The following is a 25707-nucleotide window of genomic DNA, read 5'->3' as shown; positions in this document are numbered from 1 at the left end:
ATATATTATTTTACCACATCTTACTTTCTGTTCTTCAATACTATTTAAGTCTAATAAAAACGAGTTGGATTGACTTCAAAAGCAACAAAATAGAGCCTTGAGAATCATACTGGGTGTACCAAGAGACACGCCAGTAGTCAACATGTTGAGAGAATTGAAATGGATGTCATTAAAAGACTATGTGTGTACCTACTATCAAACAATGGTACTGATATATAACGTGCATCACCATCTATCTCCGAACTACTTGAGCAGAAAAAGAACATATGGAAGGAATGGAAGAAAGGAAAAATAACATATGAAAATTATTATAATGGGCAATGTTCCTCAATTTGGGTTATTACAGAAAATGTAAGTTTGAACAAAATAAAGTTGAGTTTAATTCACGAGTTTTTCAAATTCAATTCGAAAAGTATTCAAATTGATGTTTCAAATGTTGGGTTTTAATTTTTTAGAGGATTTGTTTCTAATTCACTTTTGGCAACAGCGCCTATATCAAGTTGAAATAATTTATATGTACCTAGATATTCTGCTTTAAAAAATGAAAATTATCTTTATAAATCAACAATTGAGACAAAATATAAATAATAGTTCAAAACCACCTTCACAAGCCACATAAACAACAATTGTTTTGTTATTTATTAATAAAGAGGAAGCTAGGTTAGGTGGACCAAATGTCATATATCACAGAATGTCTCGGAACATAAGTAAACAGAACAGCACGCCTCTGAAATATGTCATCTTTGTTTGTCTCATCCAGGTAACAGATTCATTGTCCTTTATTAGCTATAGCCGATGTTGCCAAATGGTGAAATAGAAACGAATCCCTTTAAATGTTGAATGCATTATTTCATTCCTCTTTTTTAAGTATTTAAATAATTTTTCAAAGAGAAAGGTTGAAATGATGAGTTTGAAATGCGTTGTTTTAGAGCTCTTTAATGAAAACTACTTGATTTTCGTCAGGAGGAACATTCCCCATTATAATACCAGAATCAACCAAAATATCCATGTAGGAAACAAAAATAAGAGGTGTACTGAAAAACTATTTATCATGCAGGAATGTTGGCTTTCAATAATTTAGTTCATGGTATCAAATATTGTAATATTGTTATTTCTTGAGTTCAATAACTTCATTACTATTCCAAGGTTTATGAACTGTTGTTTTTGTTGCTTTGTATCTGTATCAATACTTTTGTCTTACCTTGTTGCTCACCTATGTGTAAATATTCCATATGAGTGGTTGAAGTTTATTATTTGTGGTTGTAGCCAGTGATATATATGTATATGTATATTTATAATTCATTGTTTGAATATTTTGACATTAGCCTAATGATAGGATCGACTATTGTATATTAGCTTATGCTAAATAAAGGAATTAATAATTATTATAACAACAAAGACGTCGAGCCTTTGTCAGATTTGGAAAAAAGGGTATTATTACAGATAAGGAAGGAATGCAAAAGAAACAGCAAATTTGATAATTGCATAATGCACAAATTATTTAATTTTTTGTATTGTGTTCCTATGACTATTTTCTTATTATTGTTTTTTCCTGCTATTGGATGTGTGATATGTTTCAAGAGCAGGAAATATCACCTGATACTAAGACAATTGATTTGTCAATATTTCAGATTGTTTGTATGAAATCACCTTTTCAACTTTGGGTTTTAGATTAATTTCTACAAGAAAATATCACACAATACCGTAAATAGGGAAAAACTAAAATGTAATGCCACTTGTTCATCGTATTTCGACTGTCAATTATGTACATGTGTTATAATCCTTACAAAAGTAATGGTACTCAGTACCTGCGGTTTTTAACAATATAATTATTTGTATGCAGAATATTCCTTACACAAAAGATATAAAACACCTTTTGAAAAGGAGGATGTCATATCGGAACGCACATGTATTAATGTTTCAAATCACAAAGGGGCTCAATAAAGTTAGTTGCCGTCCAGACTTACCACGTCCTAAGACGTCCTAAGACCACGTCAAAATCCAGAAACACGTCAAATTTAAATTTGACATACATCAACGGTAAAATGTTACCCCTACCTTCAACCCCTGTCGACTGACAGGTACAACCTCCAATTTTTTAAATAGGAAGTAAAGGCTTGTGACGTATCATTTGAACGGTCTCTTCATTCTATATTCAGAAATGTTATCGCTTTTAAGTTTATTGCAACAATTCAGATAAAAATAAATTAAAATGTGGTTACTGAAATTCGATAAAATACACTCAAAACTTATTGCAATATACTCAAAACTATTTCATGTTGGGATATTGATAATAAGAAAGTAAGCAAAAACTATAGCAATGTTTTTTTTAGATGGTATACTTTAAAAAACTGTAAATGATTTCCGTGGCAACGTTAGTTTAAAACGCCTTGTCAACTTGTTTTGTATGTCACAACATTAGTTGTCAGTATTTCAATTTAAGTTTAAAGTTCGTTAACTTCAAGTCTGACAAATGGTTAGATTAAAGGAAATGCATAAAATAACAGTTTTCCAAATGATTGGTTACGGATATAAAACTCGAACACAACAGGAAGTAGCTCGCCTATTTCATGAGAAATTTTCTAATATACCGCCTATATCTCAAGGAACAATAAGCAAAACATAGAAGAGTTTCGCGAGCTTGGTCATGTGGGGCAGAAAAAAAAAGCAGCTGCCAATGCAGTGAGTGATGAATTCAAATTAGATGCGATGCTCGAGTTTGAGGAAAACCCACATAAATCGAGTAGACAGGCATCCACTACATTCAATGTTAGCCATACATCGATAGTAAACACATTAAAAGAAAATAAAATGCATCCCTATAAAATGATACCTACTCAGGAGCTCATGAAAGACGATTTTGATAGAAAAACGTATTTTTGTGAGCAAATGGTGGACACGTTGGATAACAATATCATACAATGGGGAATGTTCCTCCTGACGAAAATCAAGTAGGTTTTCATAAAAGAGCTCTAAAACAAGGCATTTTAAACTTATTATTTCAGCCTTTTTCTTTAAAAAAATATTTAAATACTTAAAAAGGAGGAATGAAATTATGCATTCAACATTTAAAGGGATTCATTTCTATTTCACCATTTGGCAACATCGGTTATAGCTAATAAAGGACAATGAATCTGTTACTTGCACGAGACAAACAAAGATGACATATTTCAGTGGCGTGCTGTTCTGTTTACGTATGTTTCGAGACATTCTGTAACATATGACATTTTCTGCACCTAACCTATCTTCCTTTATATAAATAAATAACAAAACAACTGTTGTTTATGTGGCTTGTGGAGGTGGTATTGAACTATAATTTATATTTTGCCTTAATTGTTGATTTATAAAGATAATTTTCTTTTTTTTAAAGTAGAATATCTAGGTACGTATAAATTATTTCAACTTTGATATAGGCGCCAATATGTTGCCGATATGTGAATTAGAAACAAATCCCTTTAAAAATTGAAACCCAACATTTAAAACATCAATTTGAATACTTTTCGAAGTGAATTTGAAAAACTCATGAAATAAACTCAACTTTATTTTGTCCAAACTTGCAGTTGCTGTAATAACCCAAATTGAGGAACGTTCCCCATTAGAAGACGTTGTTTTCTGATGAGTGTACTTTGTCTCTTAAGGGTCATACTAATTGGAAAAATTGCCGCTACTGTTCAACGGAAAATCCTCACTGGATGAGAAAAGGACACAAGCAATACCCTCAAAAGGTTAATGTTTGGGCAGGGATTGTAGGAAACCATATCATTGGTACCTTTTTAATTGAGGGCATGGCGATAATTATTTGACACTACTTCAGGTTGGAGCACCACCACATTACCAAGTTAATGTCCGACAATACCTCGATACATTTCCCAATCGGTGGATAGGGAGACGAAGATCGATTGAATGGCCAGCGCGATCATCTGATCTTTCATCATTAAATCTCTTTTTATGGGGATATGTAAAGAGCAATGTGTACAAAACTAAACCTTTACATTTGAATTACTCATTTTTATATCTTAATTGTTGCAATAAACTTGAAAGCGACAACATTTTTGAATAGAGAATAAAGAGACCTTTCAAACGATATATCACAAGCCTATACTTCCCATTTAAAAAACTGGGGTTCGAAAGGGGTTGAAGATAGGGGTAGCATTTTTCCGTTGAAAAATATCAAATTATAATTTAAATTTGACGTGTTTCGGGATTTTGTTAAAATATGTACAGTAACCGAAATAATGAATTTATCCCATTTGGCTTTAACACTGCTGTTTAAAAAATAAGGTGAATTTGCCTAAAAGAGTCATAACATGTGACGAATTAGGATAAAACGCTGGCACATGTTTATTATACTGAAGCCCGTTTAGACGTATGGAATCCAACTGTAGGGTACTGCATCACATTCAAACAATGAAAACATACAAAGGTTTCAAAATAAAGTACTCCATATGATAACCAATGCCCCCTGGTTTGTACCCAACGAATCATTACACCATAATCTACACATGCCCACTACGAAAGAAGAAATTATACGCCATATCTGAAACTATAAAGAGCGCATCAAACGACACCCAAATACTGTACGTAAGAGCCGCCGTACACGCTCCAAGATATATACGGAATAGGTATAGTCGAAGTAACCGATATAGTAATTTTAAAGCTTCGGCGAACTCGAAGGCCAAAAAAACCAATACAAAGGAATAATGCCGCTACGAATTAGTCCACGTGGACTGAAGAATTGGCGGTACGTATTGGATGATTTTTACTAACCGAGTTTTATGATTGGCTGAAGAGTCATAAAATTAAATTTGGAAGTCATGTTACGGTGACCAATAGAATGTGAGGATAGTTAGAAGAGTCGTGTTGTCAATGTTCAGTTCAGGAACTGATCGCGATTTGAGTGTTGAAATTCGATATTGGTGCAGTTATAATTACTTAACATTTTTGTTATTTCTTTAAAATGTGGCGTCCTTGGACAAGTACTAATAATGAGTTTGATAACAACACAGACACAGTGAATAAGATTCGTATGCATTTGAATACTGAAACACAGAGAGTACGTTTCAATGTATATAAGAATCTACATATCAAGTTTGGTTTCGAGGGAAACAAATGATTACAAGCAACATCAGATTTGACCAAAATTCTTTTCTCAACTGTACGTAAAATAGCCAAAAACAAACCTTATGAACGCAAGACGCGATATGATGCGGGATTACCAAAACCTTTAGATGTTCATCTAATAAAATCATTAAAAAAAACAATATGCGACTGTTACAAAAGCAATGATACTCCTACAACTGAAATCACAAGAAATTGAATACTTCCGGCCATAAAGTGAGCTGCTGTGACAAAACTCTTCAGAACTAGATAAAGAAACTAGGATTTAGATTCAAAATAATAAACAAACGTCAAGCAGTTATGGAAAGCAGAAGAATAGTGGAATTGCGTAACAAATACTTAGAACAAATAACTAAATATAGACAAGAACAACGGCAAATTTTCTATTTGGACGAAACTTGGTATGGCACTCACGACACAGTTACGAAAGGGTGGACTGATGGTTCGAGAATGTGTACGCCTAACATGCCTGCAAATAAAGGATAGCGACTAATAGTTGTGCATTGTGGAGGAAGTGAACAATGGGATTAGAATTCTTTGAAATTATGTGGAAAAAAACTTGAGGACTGCAATGTTGACAATCATAAGAACATGGAAGCTAATATTTTTGAGGAATGGTTTGAAAACACATTGATCCCAAATTTGGATGCGAATAGTATAATAGTTTTTGATACCGCTTCCTATTATTCGCGACAGCTCATCAAATTACCGAATAAAAATTCGAGGAAAGATGAAATTAAAAGTTTTTCAATGGATAACAATTTGTATTTTGAAGACAACTATATCAAAAACCAACTACTTGAAGTTTTACAGACAAAAACAGTTGAAAAAGACTATGCTCTTGAGAGTATTGCTGAAAAGTATGGACACACTATATTGAGATTTCCCCCCTATTTTAGTGTTTTCAATCCCATCGAGTTGATTTGAGGAAAATTGAAATGAAGCATCAGGCGTAAAAATAATTTTCCAAAATTTGATAAGAAGGTGATAGAGACATTAGAAAGCAAAAGAACCTAACGGCTGACTTTAGACCAAAGTAGGTCAGATGTCAATTGTGCTGAAGTGCCCATCAGCAAGTTGAGGACCGCTCCTGAGAAACGGGGGTGGATGGATGAGGTGGGATGTTCTGCACACAGTAACCGTTTGGGGAAGATTTCAATTCAGGGCTCTCAACCCGGGAGGGGGCATGGGGGGGATCCAAATACTCTGGTCTGGCTACTCAAGGCAAACCACAACAAAGCGCAACGTTTAAAGCGTAATCACAGTTAACACAGCTACTGTTTTAACAATGAGGATGTGATACAGGCCACATTCCGAACACACCAGCAATTGCACCAACCACCATACTGTTGAATTTCCCACAAAGGAGACGGATTGTTGTAATTAAAGAAAAAAAAGTTTATTATTCGAGGGGGACTACTCTGAAGGAGACATAAATATTTTTTGAGAAAAACGAAAATTCACCTCATTTTTTGAACAGACTTCGTATGTTATTGACATGTTCTACACCTGGGAAGTCATTCTTTTTGAAGGAATGAATGAAGATTATTATATTTTACTTTTTTTAGGCGGCAATTTCACTGATGTATCACCACAATCGTTGGTAATCAGTACCTTCATAACGTCATTTAAATAAGCTCCAAAATGGGAACTTTTTCGTAGTTTAACCAAACTTGTGCCTCTCATAATTTTCGAAAGAAGGCCAGCATGGGAAAATCGGAAACGTAATACCATTGAATACGTAATTGGTACTAAAAAAGCAATAAGACAAGTGTCTTATTCCGAAACATCGATGTCCGCCATTGAGGTTCCATGAGTGTTCCATGTAACTGACATTTTTACCTCTATTGTATACTGCATTGTATAGCAATCCTGTGAATGATATCTGATTCAACTCAATAATGAATATTTGGAGTACAAACTGAATAGAAAAGTTTTTGTATAATCCAATGTTCATATAAAAGTAGTTGTTTCAAAGAATTTTTCTTTCGTGCTAGTTAATAATAATATGTTACAGGCTATCCTTTACATTGTTTTGCAACATGAAAACATAAAATGCAACGTCAGACAGATTGTACGAACATTAAAATGAAAAACTATCAGTTTGCAGTACGAATAAAAACATCTCAATATAAAAAGAAGTTAACGGTAATCCAGATATTCCTGAATTGAATATGGTTCCAAGTCTATAAGGAAATCTTCCAGATATTTTCCAAATTTTTGAAGGCTCTTACAGGATTTGTTATTTTGTGGTAATTTATTGAAGAACTTGACTGACACATATAACGGATGCTTTTCTGTTAGTGTTGGTCTATAAATAGGGAATCATATATTTACATTCCGCAAATGTTAAGTATGATTTGATCCTGCTTCCAAGAACTTATCTTTATGTTTGAATAAGTACACCACACATTCATAAATGTACAGTGTGTAATGTATTGAAAATTCTCTATCTACGCCTATGTTTAATTTATGATTTTTTAAAGTTATTGAGGAATGTATATTTGAATTTTTAGGAGTGATTAATTTTTGGGAAAGAAAGTTTTTGGCTTTCTACTACTCCATCTTGATACAAAAAACAAGGATGAGGGAATCTTCCAAAGAAAGGAAGGAAGTAATCAATTCGAAAATAAGTACCTTCTATACATGGATGTGTAGGTCATGCAAAGAAGTAAGTTTCAGACACAAACTGAAAGAAAGTCCTCCTGAAACAGCTACATTCATATAAACATTGAATTACACTAAAGAAAAAAAAATCTTTCGAAACAAATACTTCAATATGAACACTGAATTATACAGAAGATACTTTTCTCTACTCAGTTTGTATTTCAAACATTCGTTGTGGAATAAAGATCAGATATCATTCACATGAGTTCTACTTCAAATGAATGGTAACAAATTGCACTTACATGGAACACTGTCATCCTCACTGGTATACATCGATGTTTCGCCTTAAAATACTTGCCCCAAGGCTCTTTAGTACCAAATTGGATTTTGAATCAATATTTTGGCGAACATCTTCGATAGTCTTTATGATTAAATCGACATGTTGTAAAGCTGCTGCCAAATCGTGAATGGAAGAGCGAAGTATTTTGCATAGTGTCAGTGTGTATGGGAACAACATTCCTAAGCAACATAAGCTTATAACAAAATCACTTGAAATGACTGATCTCAGAAAAGAATTAGCCTTTGACGATGTTTCACAATCGATGTTAGTAATTCTCACATTTTCGCGCCCTTATTTGGTATTCTTCACAAAATCCTCACATTATTCGGGGGGGGGGGGACTAAATCCCCCTTGATCCCCCTTGCTACGACCTTGTAAGAAATGCTCTTCAATGGTAACCTACAAAGCTGCATTCGATGTAATAGTTTTTGCTTTATCAAATAAAACACTATTTATTCAAATTAAATTTTTATTTTCTATTATTAATTCAAAAAATGTTTAAAAACATGCCTGTGCTATTTTGTCTAATTGTACCTGAAAAAATTTGACTCTGATAAGTAAAAGCACCAAAAAAGTGATGTTTGAAATATTCATTTTTTGAAGGTGTTTTTGTATTGCATTTTTTACATTAAGACGGGAAACAATACATACGTTGTACCCCAGAAACATAATTTTTATCTGCAACACTGGTCAAATCATCTAAAGAAACAATTTATTCAGGCCAGTCTCAACTCCATACACTGTTCTGAAAACGTCAGTAAAACTATTTGGAACATCATAAAAACTGAAACAGGGAAAAAAGTACAATAAAGGGTGTATCAAAAAAACGTAAGTTTAAATAATTTGAACTTGTCATTTATCGCTCATGCTGAAAATCTAGTAAACAGTTTACCAAACAGTTCAAAGGATATGGAAAAATATTTAGACAAAGCAAATAATACTGGATATTCAATGTTTTTTAGAGCAATTGATAGATATGATATTCTAGCCGTGATATAGACGTTGAAAAACAAGAAGGCTGAGGATATATACGGAATAAGTGTCTATTGTTAAAAAGTGTGGTCATTTATTGTTGGACGTTCTTGAAAATGTCATTAATACCTCTCTAAATGAAGGATGTTTTCCCTCAATGCTTAGGTTGGCATTAATCTTCCCAATCTATAAAAAAGGATCTCCAGAACTAACTCAAAACTTCAGGCAAATATCAATCTTGCCTTGAAAAATATTTGAAACTATCCTTTATAATCAACTAGTTAATTACTTTGATAAGAACAAAATCCTGAGTCCTCAGCAGTATGGTTTTAGGAAAAATATATCCACTTTGGATGCCATCAAGTCATTAACTCATGCTATAAAAACCAGTTTTGAAAGAAAAGAAAAATTTTTGGGAATCTTCACAGACCTAAGTGCAGCTTTTGATTGTGTTGATCATGACATAGTACTGAGGAAAATGGAGTACTACGGAATAAGAGGAGTGGCACTCAAAGTAATCAAATCTTACTTGTCCAATCGATTTCAAGTAGTTTGTATTGAAAATCAGAGAAGCACTCCTCAGATAATAAGTAGGGGAGTTCCTCAGGGATCAATATTGGGCCTCTTCTCTTTATTAATTTATATTAACGATTTGCCAAATATGTTCACCTCAAATATCGAGACAATTATGTATGCTGATTACACCACATTTGGCATCAGTATCAATAAAGAGGAGTGTCCGGCTACAATCCTTGGGGAAGTTATGGAACAAGGAAAAACCTGGTTCTTGACAAACAAGATCATACTCAATGAAAAAAAAAAAAAACCAAAAGTCTCATTTTCGAATCCAGACTTCAATAACTACTTATTATGCACTGTTCGAATCCATTATTAGATATGTCTGGAGTTCAGTAGCTCAATTTCATTTTCTCGATGTTTGGAAACTTGCCAAAATTTGACCAATTTTAAAGAACTGGGATGTTTCAAACATCAAACTACAGAGCAATTTCAATTATCTTGAACTTCGCGAAGGCGTTTGAAATTATCTTGTATGAGCACATTTACTTGTCAACACACAACCAAAAAAGTGGATTTCAACATGGTTTCATGAACCACCGCAGCACTGAATCAAATCTAGCACTGTTTTCCCACTACGTGTGCTCAACATTGGATAATCAAGGACAGGTGGACGTGATATACACAAATTTCTCAAAGGCCTTTGACAAAATTGATCATAGCCTCTTACATTCGAAACTGGACCTTATTGGCCTTCATAATAAGCTACTAGGCTTTTTTGAATCGTATCTTTTTAACCGTAACCAGATAGTTTATTACACCGGATACAAATCAAACACAATCATTGCAAAGTCTGGCGTACCCCAAAGATCGAAGGTGGGACCGCTGTTGTTTTTAATATTTATCAATGATTTAAGCACACAAATAAATTCTATGAAACTTTTTTGCTGATGATCTGAAAGTACTGAATTCTATCCAAAATGTGAATGATTGCATAACACTTCAGAAAGATAGAATGTGCAGGCTTGGTGTGAAATTGATAACCTACATCTGAATATGGGTAAATAAAAAGTCATGTCATATACTAGAAAACATAGACGTATTGGACATCCATACAATATTCAAGGTAGTTTGCTAACCCGTTTTGTGGAGACTAAGGATTTAGGTGTATTTTTTGACTCTGAAATGGCATTTGCCAATCACATAAACAAAAAAGTTTTCAAAGCCAGTAAAATTCATCACACGAAATTGTCAAAACTTCACAAACATAAACGTCTTGAAGATATTATATTTCTCATATAATAATAATAATAATAAATCGTCTTTATTGGTGAAGGTACAAAATAGGTGCAGTTTAGCCAAAGGCTACTCTTACACTTAACCTAAAATGTACAATTCTAATCAAGTAAAATGATAAATAGAGAGAAAGACACGATGAAAAAAACGCATCACATAATAATAATTTATATCATAGGTATCTAGATGACATAGTGTGACAAGGTAAGTAAAGGTTAAAGGTAAATTCAGGACACGGCACTCAAGTTCCTGTTGGTATTCAGAAAGTGTTTTCCAGAAAGTGTTTTTTCAGAATGATTCTTAACTCTCCTTTCGAAAGTTGCATACAATTGTATAACAGTGAGTTGTAGAATTTGATGGAGAGATAAGCGAACGACTTCTGAAACAGTGACGTCTTATGACGAGGGACATGCAGTTTATTTTTTGATCTTACATCCAATGAATGTAGCATAGACCTAGGAATCAGTTTATTGTAAAGTGATGTGGGAATTTTTTAACTCAATACTTTGTACGCAAAATTGCAAAGATTATAATTAGTACGATTGATCATTGTCAGCCAATTTAATTCTTTGATTTTACTCGAGACATGATCGAATTTTCTTAAAGAATAGACAAGTCTACAACAGAAGTTCTGTACTTTCTGTTTCCGATTTAAATCAAATTTACTTAAAAGATGGCTGTACACAATGTCACCATAGTTGAACCGTGATAAGAGCAACGACTCAGTGAGAAGTTTCCTGATTGGTCGACTGAAAAATTTTTTATTTGAATAAATCAGTTTGAGAGTCCCAAACGATTTTCTAAGCAAATCATTCAAATGCAAATCAAATTTTAGGTCAGAATCAACAATAATACCTAGGTTTTTAATGGAATTCACAACGGGAAGTATGGTGTTCTCAATTCTGATTGTGAGATATTGTGCGACTATAGCCCTATTCTTTTTATTACCAATTTTAGATTATGTTGCGCAGCTAAATTAGAAATGGTTTGTAGGTCGGAATTGATGAGGTTTTGAATAGTTCCATGGTTGTAGATGTTTAACTTGGTATACAATTGCGTATCATCTGCATAGGCCTGAACATTTGAGTGCTTCATAGAATTCAAGATGTCACTGGCGTAGATTATAAAGAGTAAAGGTCCTAAGATTGACCCTTGAGGCACACCAGAAGTAACATTTCGAGTTGACGACATTTCATTATTATAATATATCGTTTGACAGCGATTCGTTAGATATGAAAATAGTAGCAAGACTAACTCATCCGAGAAAGAATGATTTATAGTATCAAATGCCTTCGAAAAATCTGTAAGGCAACTAGGTTCTTTATTATCAGAGTTTCGAATTATGTCATCTGTAACCTGAACGAGGGCTGCAGATGTACTATACCCACTTCTGAACCCGGCTTGACAATCAAAAAAAAAATCAGGAATAATATAATTTTCATATAGATATAAACTTACTTGATGATGAATGAGTTTTTCTAATATTTTTGAAAGCGTAGAAAGAATACTTATAGGACGGAGGTCAGTGTAGTTCACTGGGTTTGAAACTTTACTCAAAGGTCTAACAATGGCAATTTTCCATAGATTAGGAAAATAACATTTTTCTAAGCAACAATTCAAAATATGAGTGAGAAAATTATCTATAAACGGACTACAATAGTTAATCATATTGATGGATAAACCATCAAAACCAGTGGCATTCGATTTGATAGTTGCTAAGACTTCTTTCATTTGATTAACTGAGATGAATTTTAATTTGAACACACTTTCTTGATTTTTTAATTTTGGATATTTATTACTATTGTAGTATTCTAGATCAGTGTCAGATCCAAGCTAGAATACTGCTCAATTATTTGGAGCCCCCACTATTTCTGTCATGAGAAAATTTTTGAAACACTTTTACTTCAAAAACACTGGAATTTATCCAGTTAGGGGTTCTGACCACTATAGTCTTCTCAATCATTTTCAATTAATTTCTTTATAAAAAAGGAGATGTGCTTCAATAGCCTTTTTGCATAAACTACTACACAGCCAAGTAGACTGCCTTTTGCTCCTGTCAGAACTGAAGCTCAGAAGCTCAGTCACGGCTGAATCTCACATTTTACTGCTCTGCAGCACAAACAAACATAATATCGCATTCTCCAATTAATAATAATAATAATAATAATACGTCTTTATTCACCATAAAAATACAAATGGAATAGACAAAAATAAAATAGAACAGAATACAGGAACAAAAAAAAAAACTTCCAGTATATGGTGAATAGGCGGAGTATCAGCCAAGGCTGTTTTTCAACTCAACCTGGGAGAAACTATAGATAAATAATATGAATACAAGTCGAGTTAACAAAATCAAAAAAATTTAGTTATTGCTTTACTTTAGAAAATTCATTTTAGAAATGCCAAGGTCGGGAACGGGCAAGAGGCTAATGAGATAAATAAGTCTTCAGTCTTTTTTAAAGTTTACGATGGTGTATGATCGAAATTCGCAGGGTAGTTGATTATAATATTTGGGTGCATTATACGAGAAGCAGCGGGTGAAGATGGAAGATTTGTGTTTGGGGATGACTAGAACTGAACTGTTCCTTGCAGTAAAGCTGTTAATCGTAGAGAATGTTTTAAGCTTCTTCAGTAAGTAATCAGGTTGTTGAGTTATCAAAACTTTATGTGTGTTGGTAAGAAGGTGTAGAGTTCTAAGTTTCCCAACATTTAACCATCCTGATTCTTGCATTGCTGGGGATATATGGTCATATTTCCGAATACCAAACGAGAAACGTAGACAGCTATTCTGAATACGCTGTAGTCGGAGAGCATCCGATTGTTTCAAAGCAGGTCCATAAATACTGTCGCAATAGGAAGTTTTTGACATAATCAGAGACTCGCATAGTCTGAGTTTTAAGTTTGTGTTGAGCAAATCACGATTAGGAAAAAGCTGTCTGAGAACGTTATAAGAAGATTGGTTCAGATAGCTGACATGTTTAGTAAAGCGGAGATCCAGATCAAACCACAATCCTAAATTTTTTATCTCGTCCACGGAGGGAAGTATATCGTTTTCGATGCGAACTTGAAAGGTAGAGCTGGTGAGCTCTCTGTTCTTCTTAGCTCCGAACATCATTATTGCGGATTTGTCTGAATTGAGCTTGAGCTTATGGGCAGTAGAAATGTCAAAGATGGCTTGGAGATCGTTATTAATACGCGACAGAGCAGATGTAGACTCGCCTGGCGAAAAAGAGAAATATAACTGCGTGTCGTCTGCATAGTGATGTATATTGCATTTTTTCACGGACAGATAAAAGTCACAAATATACAAGCTAAAAAGCAAGGGCCCAAGGATAGATCCTTGTGGCACTCCCTTCAATACCGGCAAAGCATCTGAAATAACTTCATCCACAACAACTCTTTGAGTACGATTCTTCAGATAGTTTTCTAAGAGAGACACTGCTTTCTGAGAAAAACCGAAGTAGACAAGTTTGTCACACAATATCATATGATCTAGAGCTAGAGTGTCAAATGCCTTGCTGTAATCTAGGAGTATTGAACAAGTCAAATTTTGTTCATCTGCAGCTTGAAAAATATCGTCAGTAATTGACAGAAGACTATGCTGAGGTCTGAATCCTGATTGTACAGATGTTATAATATGATTTTCATTGACGTACTCATTAATCTGATTTTTCAGAATCGATTCCACTACTTTAGAGAGATACGGTAGAATTGTAATTGGTCTTAGGTCAGAAAGGACAGTAGGTGAGTTACACTTAGCCAGAGGGATAACCAATCCATCCTTCCAACATTTTGGAAATTGGCAACTGGTAATGATAAAGTTTATGAGAAAGGTGAAGTGATTTATCAAAAAAAGAGTCAATGAGTTTGATCATTTTGAGGGATATCCCGTCAGAAACCAAAGCGTTGCTCTTGATGCGTCTCAGGGAACTTCACACAATCTCGCACAATTAAATATATATATGTGTGAAAACTACAACTCAATATGCAGCTTTTGCGATATTTTTACTTGCTCGGCGAATCATATAAAAAAAGTTGCAATGGAAATCTTGAAGTGATATCAAAACTGTTTTTTCTTTTTTTTGTGTTGTGAGAGAGTCAGTTATTACAACCACTCTTATGAGGTAACCAACAGCAAATTGTTCCTTTAGATGATTTGATTTATAGCCAGTGTTCAAGTATGCCCACTGACTGTATGCAACAATGGTACAAAACACAGCTGAACATGTGGAAACAAGTTTTATTTATGGTAGAAAAGATCAGTGGTTCTTAAGAACAACTAAAGTATTCAACCAAAGGCACCCAGAGAGAATTGTGAGTCACGTGTACCTTCACCAACCAGTAGCAAAATTTCAAGAAATTGGTACTGTCACAAAGGAAAAAAGTGCTCAACCAAGATTACTGGGCGAAGCAACGCAATCTGAAGTACTTAGACAGTTTGCAATGAATCATACAGCAACTGGATTATCCCGTGAATCTATAAGTACCTAAATTACATAAACTTCATCTATATAAAATACAAATCCTTCAAGAACTTGACGACGCTGTTCCGACAGAAGGATTGAATTTTGTGAAATCATGACATCCGCAGAACCTTGGTTCTTCAAAAATATTTGCTTTAGTGACGAGTGCACTTTTATCCCACTTTCAACAGGATGAGGCACCTCCTCATTATGTATTTCCACTTAGACAATGGTTAGATGATAATTATGCTAATCAATGGATTGGAAGAAGAGGTCCTATTGAATGGCCTCCTGAATCCCCGGACCTACTTCCTCTCGATTTCTTTCTCTGAGCCCACCTAAAATCTGTTGCTTTTGAGACGCAACCCGACTCTTTATTATTGCCTTGAAAATAATAGAAATAATTTTGAACATTTGTCACATTAATAATGGAAAATAAAATTTTGATTTAAATAAATATTGTTTTATTAGATTATTACTAGAGTTTTTTCCCAACACCAAATCGTTATTTTTAACACCTCGACACGTGTTTCGATCACCAAGTGATCATCTTCAAAGAGGAAGATTAAAACTTTTTTAATCACCAAATCGTTATTTTTAACACCCCGACACGTGTTTCGATCACCAAGTGATCATCTTCAAAGAGGAAGATTCAAACTTTTTTAATCACCAAATCGTTATTTTTAACACCCCGACACGTGTTTCGATCACCAAGTGATCATCTTCAAAGAGAAAGATTAAAACTGTTTTAATCCACCAAATCGTTATTTTTAACACCCCGACACGTGTTTCGATCACCAAGTGATCATCTTCAAAGAGGAAGATTAAAACTGTTTTAATCACCAAAATTTTTAACACCCCGACACGTGTTTCGATCACCAAGTGATCATCTTCAAAGAGAAAGATTAAAACTGTTTTAATCCACCAAATCGTTATTTTTAACACCCCAACACGTGTTTTGATCACCAAGTGATCATCTTCAAAGAGAAAGATTAAAACTGTTTTAATCCACCAAATCGTTTTTAACACCCCGACACGTGTTTCGATCACCAAGTGATCATCTTCAAGAGGAAGATTAAAACTTTTTTAATCACCAAATCGTTATTGTTAACACCCCGACACGTGTTTCGATCACCAAGTGATCATCTTCAAAGGGAAAGATTAAAACTGTTTTAATCCACCAAATCGTTATTTTTAACACCTCGACACGTGTTTTGATCACCAAGTGATCATCTTCAAAGAGAAAACTGTTTTAATCTTCCTCTTTGAAGAGGATCACTTGGTGATCGAAACACGTGTCAAGGTGTTAAAAATAACGATTTGGTGTTGGGAAAAAACTCCAGTAATATTCATTACTACACCAAAGGTTCCAAACAGTGCATAATAAGTTTTATTAGATTACTATTACATCGAATGTAGCTTTGTAGGGTACCATTGAAGAGCATTTCCTAAGAGCTTTTAGATAAGGTATCACAAGTAGGGGTTGCCATTTGAGACTATAAAGTTGGGGTGGTTGGGGGCGAGGGGTAAGTGAAAATAAGTTAGCTGTTACATTTCGTTTCCCACTCCCTATTAGGAAGTTCTTTTCAGCGATTTCTTATATTTTATTCGGTTGCTAAGATATAGCCATTGTAGGCTTTCAAATTGTCACCCTGTATATGAAAGTAGGTATTTCAAGTGGTTTCTTCTTCCAGTTTCTGCCTGAAAGTTGCTTATTTGCATGATCTACACACATCTTTACTTGGAGTGAAATTTTGGGATTAATTGCTTCCTTTCTTCCTTTGGATAATTCCCACATTTTTTTTTTAACGATGGTCAACTTAACAAACTATTACGGTTTCTGATTTTCCCATACTAGCTCTCCTCATCGTGGACACACTGTTTACTTACACGTACACACACTATTTGTACTAGTATATACTACTTAGTCAACTACAAATGACCTCGATGATACGCATCATAGTTTGGCAAATACTTATCATTTATTATTCTAGATCCATCTAAAACGGCCAAATGGCGAGAATTGTCACTTAGAAGCCTACTGTTATCGCTCAAATTCACGTTGGCTAGCAGTCTATTGTCTTGGGTGAGTTGTCTGCCATCACTTGAGAGTAACCGTGTAGTATTATCAGTTACTAGTAATCTCAGTGGTGGGGGTCAGTAATATCGATCAACAGTCTTGTACTATCGTTTTGCAACAACCTTGTGGCATCTTCGAGAACTCTGTTATCGGTCAACATTTGCGAACTGTCCACTAATCTCGATCCATCAGTGCTGAGCATGCGGTTATTATCTGACAGCATCCGCTGAATAGGTTCGTTTTGAATCATCCTGCTGTCTCCTGCCTGTACAAGTCGATTCGAGTGATCTGGGTTATGTAGTGGCCTCTGCTGGGTGTGCTGCTGGTTGTGGTACTTTGTGTCGCTGTTTTCTTGGAATTTGGTCGACCTTTGTTCTTGAGGATACTTTGGCGATGGAGCGTGGACTTTCATGTGTGTATTGAGAGTACTAGATTGCGAGAACGCCTTCCCACAAGTTACACAAACATAAGGGCGTTCTCCAGAATGAACCCTCATATGCCTGAGTAATATTGTATTAACGGTGAATCCTCTGCCACACACGGAACAAACGTAGGGACGTTCGCCAGTATGGTTTCTCATATGATACTTCAGCTTCATCACTGTAGTGAATCTAAAAAAAAAAAAAACGCTAAATAATAATTGAAGCATTACAAAAAATATTTTTAAATGAAATCAAGGGCAATGGGGCATGTTCCTCCTGACGAAAATCAAGTAGTTTTCATAAAAGAGCTCTAAAACAACGCGTTTTAAACTTATCATTTCAACCTTTTTCTTTAAAAAAATATTTAAATACTTAAAAAAGAGGAATGAAATAATGCATTCAACATTTAAAGGGATTCGTTTCTATTTCACCATTTGGCAACATCGGTTATAGCTAATAAAGGACAATGAATCTGTTACCTGGATGAGACAAACAAAGATGACATATTTCAGAGGCGTGCTGTTCTGTTTACTTATGTTCCGAGACATTCTGTGACATATGACATTTTGTGCACCTAACCTATCTTCCTCTACAGGGCGTAACTAAATAAGTGTAAAATATTTAAGGAGGTGATTCCTCATCGAAAAAAAGATAGGATCTTTCATATAAAGAAATTTCATTGGAGCATCCCTTGTTAAGATACAGCCCCTTAAAGGGGGTACATAAAATTTGTATAACAATTTTTTTCACAAGCACTAAAAAAGTTACAATATTGCAATTAACCTGACCTTTTGTACTACCAAAAAGACACTTAGCCAAAAATTTATTTGGTTCACCCCATGGGTGTGAGGGGTGGAAAACGCAACCCCTAAAATTTATTTCCAATGTAACTTTTTGTCTTATTATTTGTTTACCATTTAAAAATGTATTTCCGATAGCCTGTTTCATTCTAAACAAATAATTTCTCTTGGGTTTTTGGCCCAAAATAAACCAGTTCGCAGCAAAAAATTATTTTAGGAACGACTACAGAGATACATCGCCATAAATGCGAAATTACGAAACTAATCTATCTAGTAGGTCGCCTTTAGCGATAGTGACAATTGAATTGGTATGACGCTGTCAGTTTGTGAATTTTCGACATTGAATCAATACTAATTGTGTGTTGTTGTCCTGTTCTTAATTTGTTACTTTAATAATTCATTTGTTATTAAAATGGCATACACAAATGAGGAAATGGCTGATATGCATTACGTTTACGGTCTGTCGCAGGGGAATGGGTTAGAAGCTTCTAGAAGATGTGCTGAAATGTATCCTCAATGGCAGCATCCTTCACATAGAATAATTGCTCGACTTCATCAACGATTACGAGAATATGGTTCATTTGACAAAAGAACGCAGGATTGTGGTCAGAAGTACGAACACCACAGCTTGAGGAAGCAGTACTTAATTTGATTGAAGAACAACCTACTACCAGTAGTAGAAAAATTGCTTTCCAGCTAAATGTTGATCATATGACGGTATTTCGAATTTTAAAGGAACAACTCTTATACCCTCACCACCTGCAACGAGTACAGGCACTGTTACCGCGAGACTTTCCGAACCGTCTTTAATTTTGCAATTGGGTGCTGGAAATGATTAGAAGAAATTGTGACTTTATGAAAACGATAGAATTCACGGACGAATATAGTTTTTCTCGGGACAAGATTTTTCATAATTACCACTTATGGGCTGATGAAAACACTCACGTTATTGTCGAAACTAACCATCAAGAACAGTTTTCTCTTAACGTGTGGCTCGAAGTTATTGGGGATGATTTAATTGGGCCTCATTTTCTACCTCCTCGATTAGATGGTGGGGCATACGTTCAATTTTAAAGAGAAGTGCTGGAGGGAGTTCCTTTGGGCGTCAGAAAGGATATGTTTTTTATGCATGACGGGGCTTCCGTCCATTTTAATCAAGTAGCACGTCAGCATTTAACTGAAACATATGCAAATCAGTGGATAGGTCAAGGAGGACCACAGAACTGGCCCGCTCGATCCCCGGATCTCAATCCTCTCGATTTCTCTATTTGGGGCCATTTACAGCATTTGTTTTATAGTACTCCTGTTCGCGATGTAAAGGACTTAAGAAACCGCATCATCGATACATGCAGTGTAATCAGAGAGACTCCAGGAATATTTGAGCGAATACGTGGCTCAATGCGCCGACGCATGCGTAATGTCTGAAGGTAAACATATTGAACATTTACTGTAATTTCTACATGTTGTGTGTTTTGTTATTAAAAAATTAATAATTTAATCATTTAATGCAGGTACTAACTACAAAATAACAATAAATCCAGTTCGCATTTATGACGATGTATTTCTGTAGTTGTTCGTAAAATAACTGGTTTATTTTGGGCAAAAAACCCAAGAGACATTCCTGTACTGACGCCTGACAGATATAATCCAATGCCCTTCGTGGTATTAGTCAGGGGAGTAGTTGTTTTCTGATAGGCGTTAGTCCATTCAACCTACTGTGTAGGTATATACGAGACTGGCTTGAACGTTTAAAGTTCATTTCTTTAGAAAAATAAATATAGTTTAAAGAAACTAAAAAAACACGCTTTTAAAGAACATCGAACTAAAAAGTTGAAAATATTTTTGTTAAATAAACATAAAACAATAAAGATCGAAAAATACTAGTATTATTGTGAAGAAAGCATGGTCGCTTTGTGCCATAATTTTTGTATATTAGGCGCCTGCGCTTTTTTCACAATAATACTAGTACACACATCGGAAAAGTCTAGGGATATTTTTGAAAATGGCAATAATTTTTTTAGATCGCTTTAGGGAAAAAAAGTTGACGGGTGATTATTAAACGAATGTAACTTACAACAAAATTCATTAAATGGTCAAAAATACTGAGTGCGCATATAAGCAAAACTAAAAAAAAAATATGGCTCTTCTTTGGCACCCTGAAAAAAAATCATAATAGAAAAAAAATTGGAATCAGTACAAAGTATGGCCTCCACGCTGGTTTATTACGGCCCTACATCTATCGTGCATCGACAAAATGAGATTTTCAATGTCTTGTTGAGGTACATTTGCCCATTCAATTGAAACGTTGTGTGAATGTTCCCCATATGCGGAGTAATTCTTCGTTGAAGCATGTCCCACACATGTTCGATGGGATTCAGGTCCGGTGATTGTGCTGGCCATGGCAATACATCAACTCCTTCGTTGGTGAGCCAGTCAGTCACTAGACGCGCGACATGTGGACGAGCATTATCGTGCATTAGGTGGGAGTTTTCACCAACAGCACCAGCAAACGGACGGACGATAGGTAGACGAATGGTGTCGAGGTACTGTCGAGCTGTGAGGGAGCGATTTGGAAAAACGAGATCGGTTCTGCCGCCGATCATGATTCCGCCCCATAGCATTACTGTACCACCTCTGTATGTGTGGACTTCCTGGACGTGTCTCAAATGTTCATTATTTCCAGGTCGTCTCCACAGTCTTACTCGACGAGAATCTGGATGAAATCCAAATCTGGATTCGTCTGTAAACAAAACTGTGGCCCAATCATTTGCATCCCAGTTTTGATGTTCTTGATACCACTCTAATCTTCTACCGCGATTGCCTCTCGACAAAGGTGGACATCTAAGCAGCCTTCTGTTGTGGAGATCTGCTTCATGCAGTCGATTTCTGACAGTATCACGACCAATGGTTACCTGGTGCGTCTGCTGCAACACGTTAACCAACTCAGGTGCTGTGATTGTCGGTTGTCTTCTTGCGGTTAAGACCAAAAATCGGTCTTGAACTGCAGTTGTAGCGCGTCCTCGCCCTGGATGTTGTTCGGCTGGACTGCCAGTTTCACGGAAACGCCGCCACAATCGACTGATAACACTTTGGGAGCCCCCCAAACGAAGAGCTACATCATTTTGTCGCATACCACCTTGAAGAAGCCCTACAGCTCTATTCATCTCAGCCAATGGTAAGTGATGGCGTTCCATGTTAAAGCACAATATTTCCAGTTTAATTGCTGAGCAAGAACTGCATAGAATGTACAAACTCGACACTTTCAGATTATTCATTTCAGCAGAAAACCTACAGTTTGTAAAAAACTTGATAAAAAATTAGTTACCGTTCTTGCAGGCTTTGTTCAACCCATAGAAATCTACAGGGTGGTCGAGTGTAGCAATTTAATCGAAATTAAACGACCTCATGCATTTATTTTTATGATATTTAGTATGTTATAAAAATATCCCTAGACTTTTCCGATGTGTGTATTTTTTGATCGTTATTGTTTGAAGCCTATTTAAAAAAAAAATGTTTAACTTTTTCTAGTTTGATGTTCTTTAAAAGCGTGATTTTTAGTTTTTTTAAACAATATTTATTTAGAGGAAGATTAATGCTTCTCCTCAAGAAAAGTTTTCGTCAGATGTGATAACAAGACCTAATAAAAACTCTCCTTAAGTTTATATTCTGGTTGGAACAAACTTGAACAAAACTTCAGAACTTATTACAAACCTTCAACAGTCACCATCATTTTCAACTGTCTGTATTCAACCCAAAAATTGATTGACTGTGTTCTTTCCAATTGTACGGTCTAATGATTACAAAAATGAAGAATAACAAACCTTTTTTGGCAAACGGAACATTCAATTGGTTTTTCAGTTCCATGAAGACGTTTGTGGCTCGTAAGATCCCCCGACTGGCGAAAAGCTTTTCCACAGAAATTGCAAACGAATGGACGCTCATTCGTGTGAGTTCTCATATGAATCTTTAAGCTTGCCTTAGATACATAACCATTTTTGCAAACTTCACACTGAAAGGGTCTCTCACCTGAAATATGTAAACCGGGTATAAAGTGTCAAATGCTTTTGTCAATTTCATTTTTTTTTTGACAACTTTCAACAGTGAAATGGGAGATGAAAGTACAGCAAAAAAACTGCGACAAAAAAATTTAAGCTCAGCCAGAGTGGAGTTTTGCATAGTTGGACATTGATCTAAATGATTGAGGTTCAAAATTAAATTTATCATTTCTCGTTTATAGACCTTACTCTCCTCTCTCAATGAGGATTTGAAACGTGGAAGTAGGAACCAATGGATTGTGCATAAGTGAGACCATAGGCGCGTACAAGTCAAGCCTGAGGTGTGGTTAGGGGTTTTGGCGCTGAAGGCGTTTAAGTACAAATATGGAATAGTATGAATACTTATGGATCCAATATTAATAAAACTCATATTAAGAAAATAACACCTTCCATTAACTTTCACGTATAGTCAGTGGGCATACTTGAAGACTGGCTATAAATCAAATCATCTAAAAGAACAATTCGTTCAGGCCAGTCTCAACACCCTACACCAGTGGCCGCCAACACGGAAGCCACGTAACGCAACGTAAATGAAATAATCCACAGTTAATTTATCATTATATGTATTTATTTCACTATTTAACTGGTTATACATAATACATAGGTACTAATAATAAACTAATAACAAAATAACTAATAGTACTAGTACGTACTTGTTCATAGCTACATTTCTACCTATCAAACGAAGGTGTTTAAAAAATAAATACAAACTTTTATCCAGCCACAACGGCATGTCACGTATGATTTAAAAATAGTTAATAATAATAACAAAAAAGTAACGCACTATCATGGACATAAACATTGAAAAATAAAAAAGCACGTTCAATGAGAAGGCTGACACTCAGACTCATCGATAATTTTTTTAATGTTTGCAGTATAATTTGATGCAGCCATTCGAATACAATTATCCAAATGTTCATTTGTAGGTCGATTGCGATATTTGTTCTTAATAAACTTCATATTGGAAAAGGAAGATTCACACAAATAGGTTGAACTGGTTCATTTTCGAAGCAACACGGCATAGAACTGAATATTTGTCTTTACTTACAATAGGCCAGATACATTCAGTACTTGAGACTAACGATTTTGAGGCTAAATCATTTTGAAACTCAATGACTTCCATTTCTGTTGCAGCGATGTCTTCGCCAAAGTTCTGCATAACACAAGTTGCAAACTGTTGGATATCAATTTCCATTAAGGGTGAAACAACAAACTGCGCTACTAAAGCCATTTCATTGAAATCCTTAAAACGATTTTTGAAGTTATTCTTCAGGGTAGAAATTATTTCTACATGATATTTGTTGTCATAGGGTTCTAATGGATTTTGAGATATTTTTTCTGAAAGAATAGGAAAATGCTTGGCATCGCTGTTAATTAGGTTTTGTTCCCAAAACTCCAGCTTTTTGAAAAATGCTTTTATATCAGAAATCATTTCCGCTAGTTCTTTGTCTCTCCCCTGAAGCTGCAAATTAAGTTCGTTTAATTTCTCTGTAATGTCCACGAGAAAACCAAAATCTCTAAGCCAGATTGAATTTTCCAGTTCCGGAGTCGGTTCATCGCGTTGTTTGGAAAATTGAACTATGCCAGATAGGACATCATTAAAACGTTTCAGCACCCGTCCTCTACTTAACCATCGGACTTCAGAGTAAAGGAGTAGGTCCCCGTATTGACAGTCAACTTCATCGGCCAAAGTTCTGAATAATCTTCTTTGTAACGCTTGAGTTCTAATGTTGTTCACAATTGTTACCACCAGTTTCATAACGTTGTTTAGTTTCAGGAAATTTCCACATAATGCTTGCCGATGGATAATGCAGTGGTAACAGAGAAATTGCGGAAAAGTTTCATCTTTACGACATAACGCCACCAGACCCTTATCACAACCCACCATAGCTGGAGCGCCATCGGTTGTCAAGCCTACCATTTTCGATATTGGAAATTTCTCGGAAGAAATAATCTTTTTTAGATGAGAAAACAACTCATGTCCAGTAGTGTCTCCTTTCAGTGGAATGAACTTCAAAAGATCTTCTTTAATCGTAAAATCACTAAAAACCATCCTGACGAACACGGCCATCTGGGCAGTGTCAATGACATCTGTTGAACCATCCAGTTGAAGTGAAAAAATTATAGCTGAAACTATCTCGTCTTTATTTCTAAAGTTGGCAAATAACGAATCAGCAGCTTCTAAAAACGCCTGTTTTATCATTTCCCCGTCTTCATAAGGTTTCTTTTTTTGTGCAATTATCTGGGACACACGGTACGATGCTTCAGTTGCAGCCTTATTTTTGTCGACTGTTCTTAAAAATATTGATTGTTGTCCAATTAACTGCTTTTTTAACTGTTTCAGTTTCTCCTTTCTGGCGGCAGAATGTAGTGGGAATGATTTTTCAAAATTAGAATGTACAGTTTTATGATGTCTCTCAACACACATTTTTATCTTCAACTTCTGTAAAAAAGTATTGTTCTTCCCATTCCGAATGAAAGTGGTATGTCTTTACTTTCTTACAACTGCTTACCATATTATTTTTGTTGTTCTCTACTAACCCAACCGCTGGACGTTGGTTACGCGTTCAGTTTTAAACTAAGCGCAATGTCGCCGCGCCGTGCGTATTTATCCCGTTCAAAGCAATCCAGATCGTTCTCGAACACTAACGCGCTGGTCCGGCTGGTCGGTTCTAGCCGATTCTAGCTTGATGGCGTCAGCGGCAGATCGCTCACCGCAACGTTGCCGCTGTTTATGTTTAATATTGACAATTAGATTTTTTGTGGAATTCTTGGAAGCTTCTCTGATTTTTGCAGTTTGTATTTTTTAAATTAAAACCGATGTGAGAGCTACCAGAATTGCCTCCGCGAGCTACCGGTAGCTCGCGATCGACAGGTTAGCGACCACTGCCCTACACAGTAGGTTAATGGACTGACACCTATCAGAAAACAACTACTCCCCTGGCTAATACCACGAAGGGCATTGGATTATATCCGACAGGTGTCAGTGCAGGATTCTTCACTGAAGTTATTCCTGCATATGCTGTTGGCGATACAAC

At 35.4% G+C, this 25707-nt stretch overlaps 1 protein-coding gene across 1 annotated transcript in view; it reads right to left on the bottom strand.

The window, feature by feature from the left end:
- Positions 1–1473: 1473 nt before the first annotated feature.
- LOC111516908 (uncharacterized) overlaps positions 1474–25707 on the bottom strand; it is a 37386-nt gene continuing 13152 nt past the window's right edge. The window contains 3 exon segments of the mRNA XM_074186627.1: positions 1474–17460; positions 17463–18003; positions 22436–22640. Coding sequence (XP_074042728.1) covers positions 17245–17460; positions 17463–18003; positions 22436–22640 — 962 coding nt within the window. The 3' untranslated portion in view covers positions 1474–17244.

Source organism: Leptinotarsa decemlineata, unplaced genomic scaffold (assembly GCF_025532065.1).
Source record: "Leptinotarsa decemlineata unplaced genomic scaffold, Ldec_3_MD MMD2_P_RNA_scaffold_4, whole genome shotgun sequence".
Lineage (NCBI taxonomy): Eukaryota > Metazoa > Arthropoda > Insecta > Coleoptera > Chrysomelidae > Leptinotarsa > Leptinotarsa decemlineata.
The sequence above is the reverse complement of the archived record's forward strand: the minus strand, read 5'-3'. Positions and strand labels throughout refer to the sequence as shown.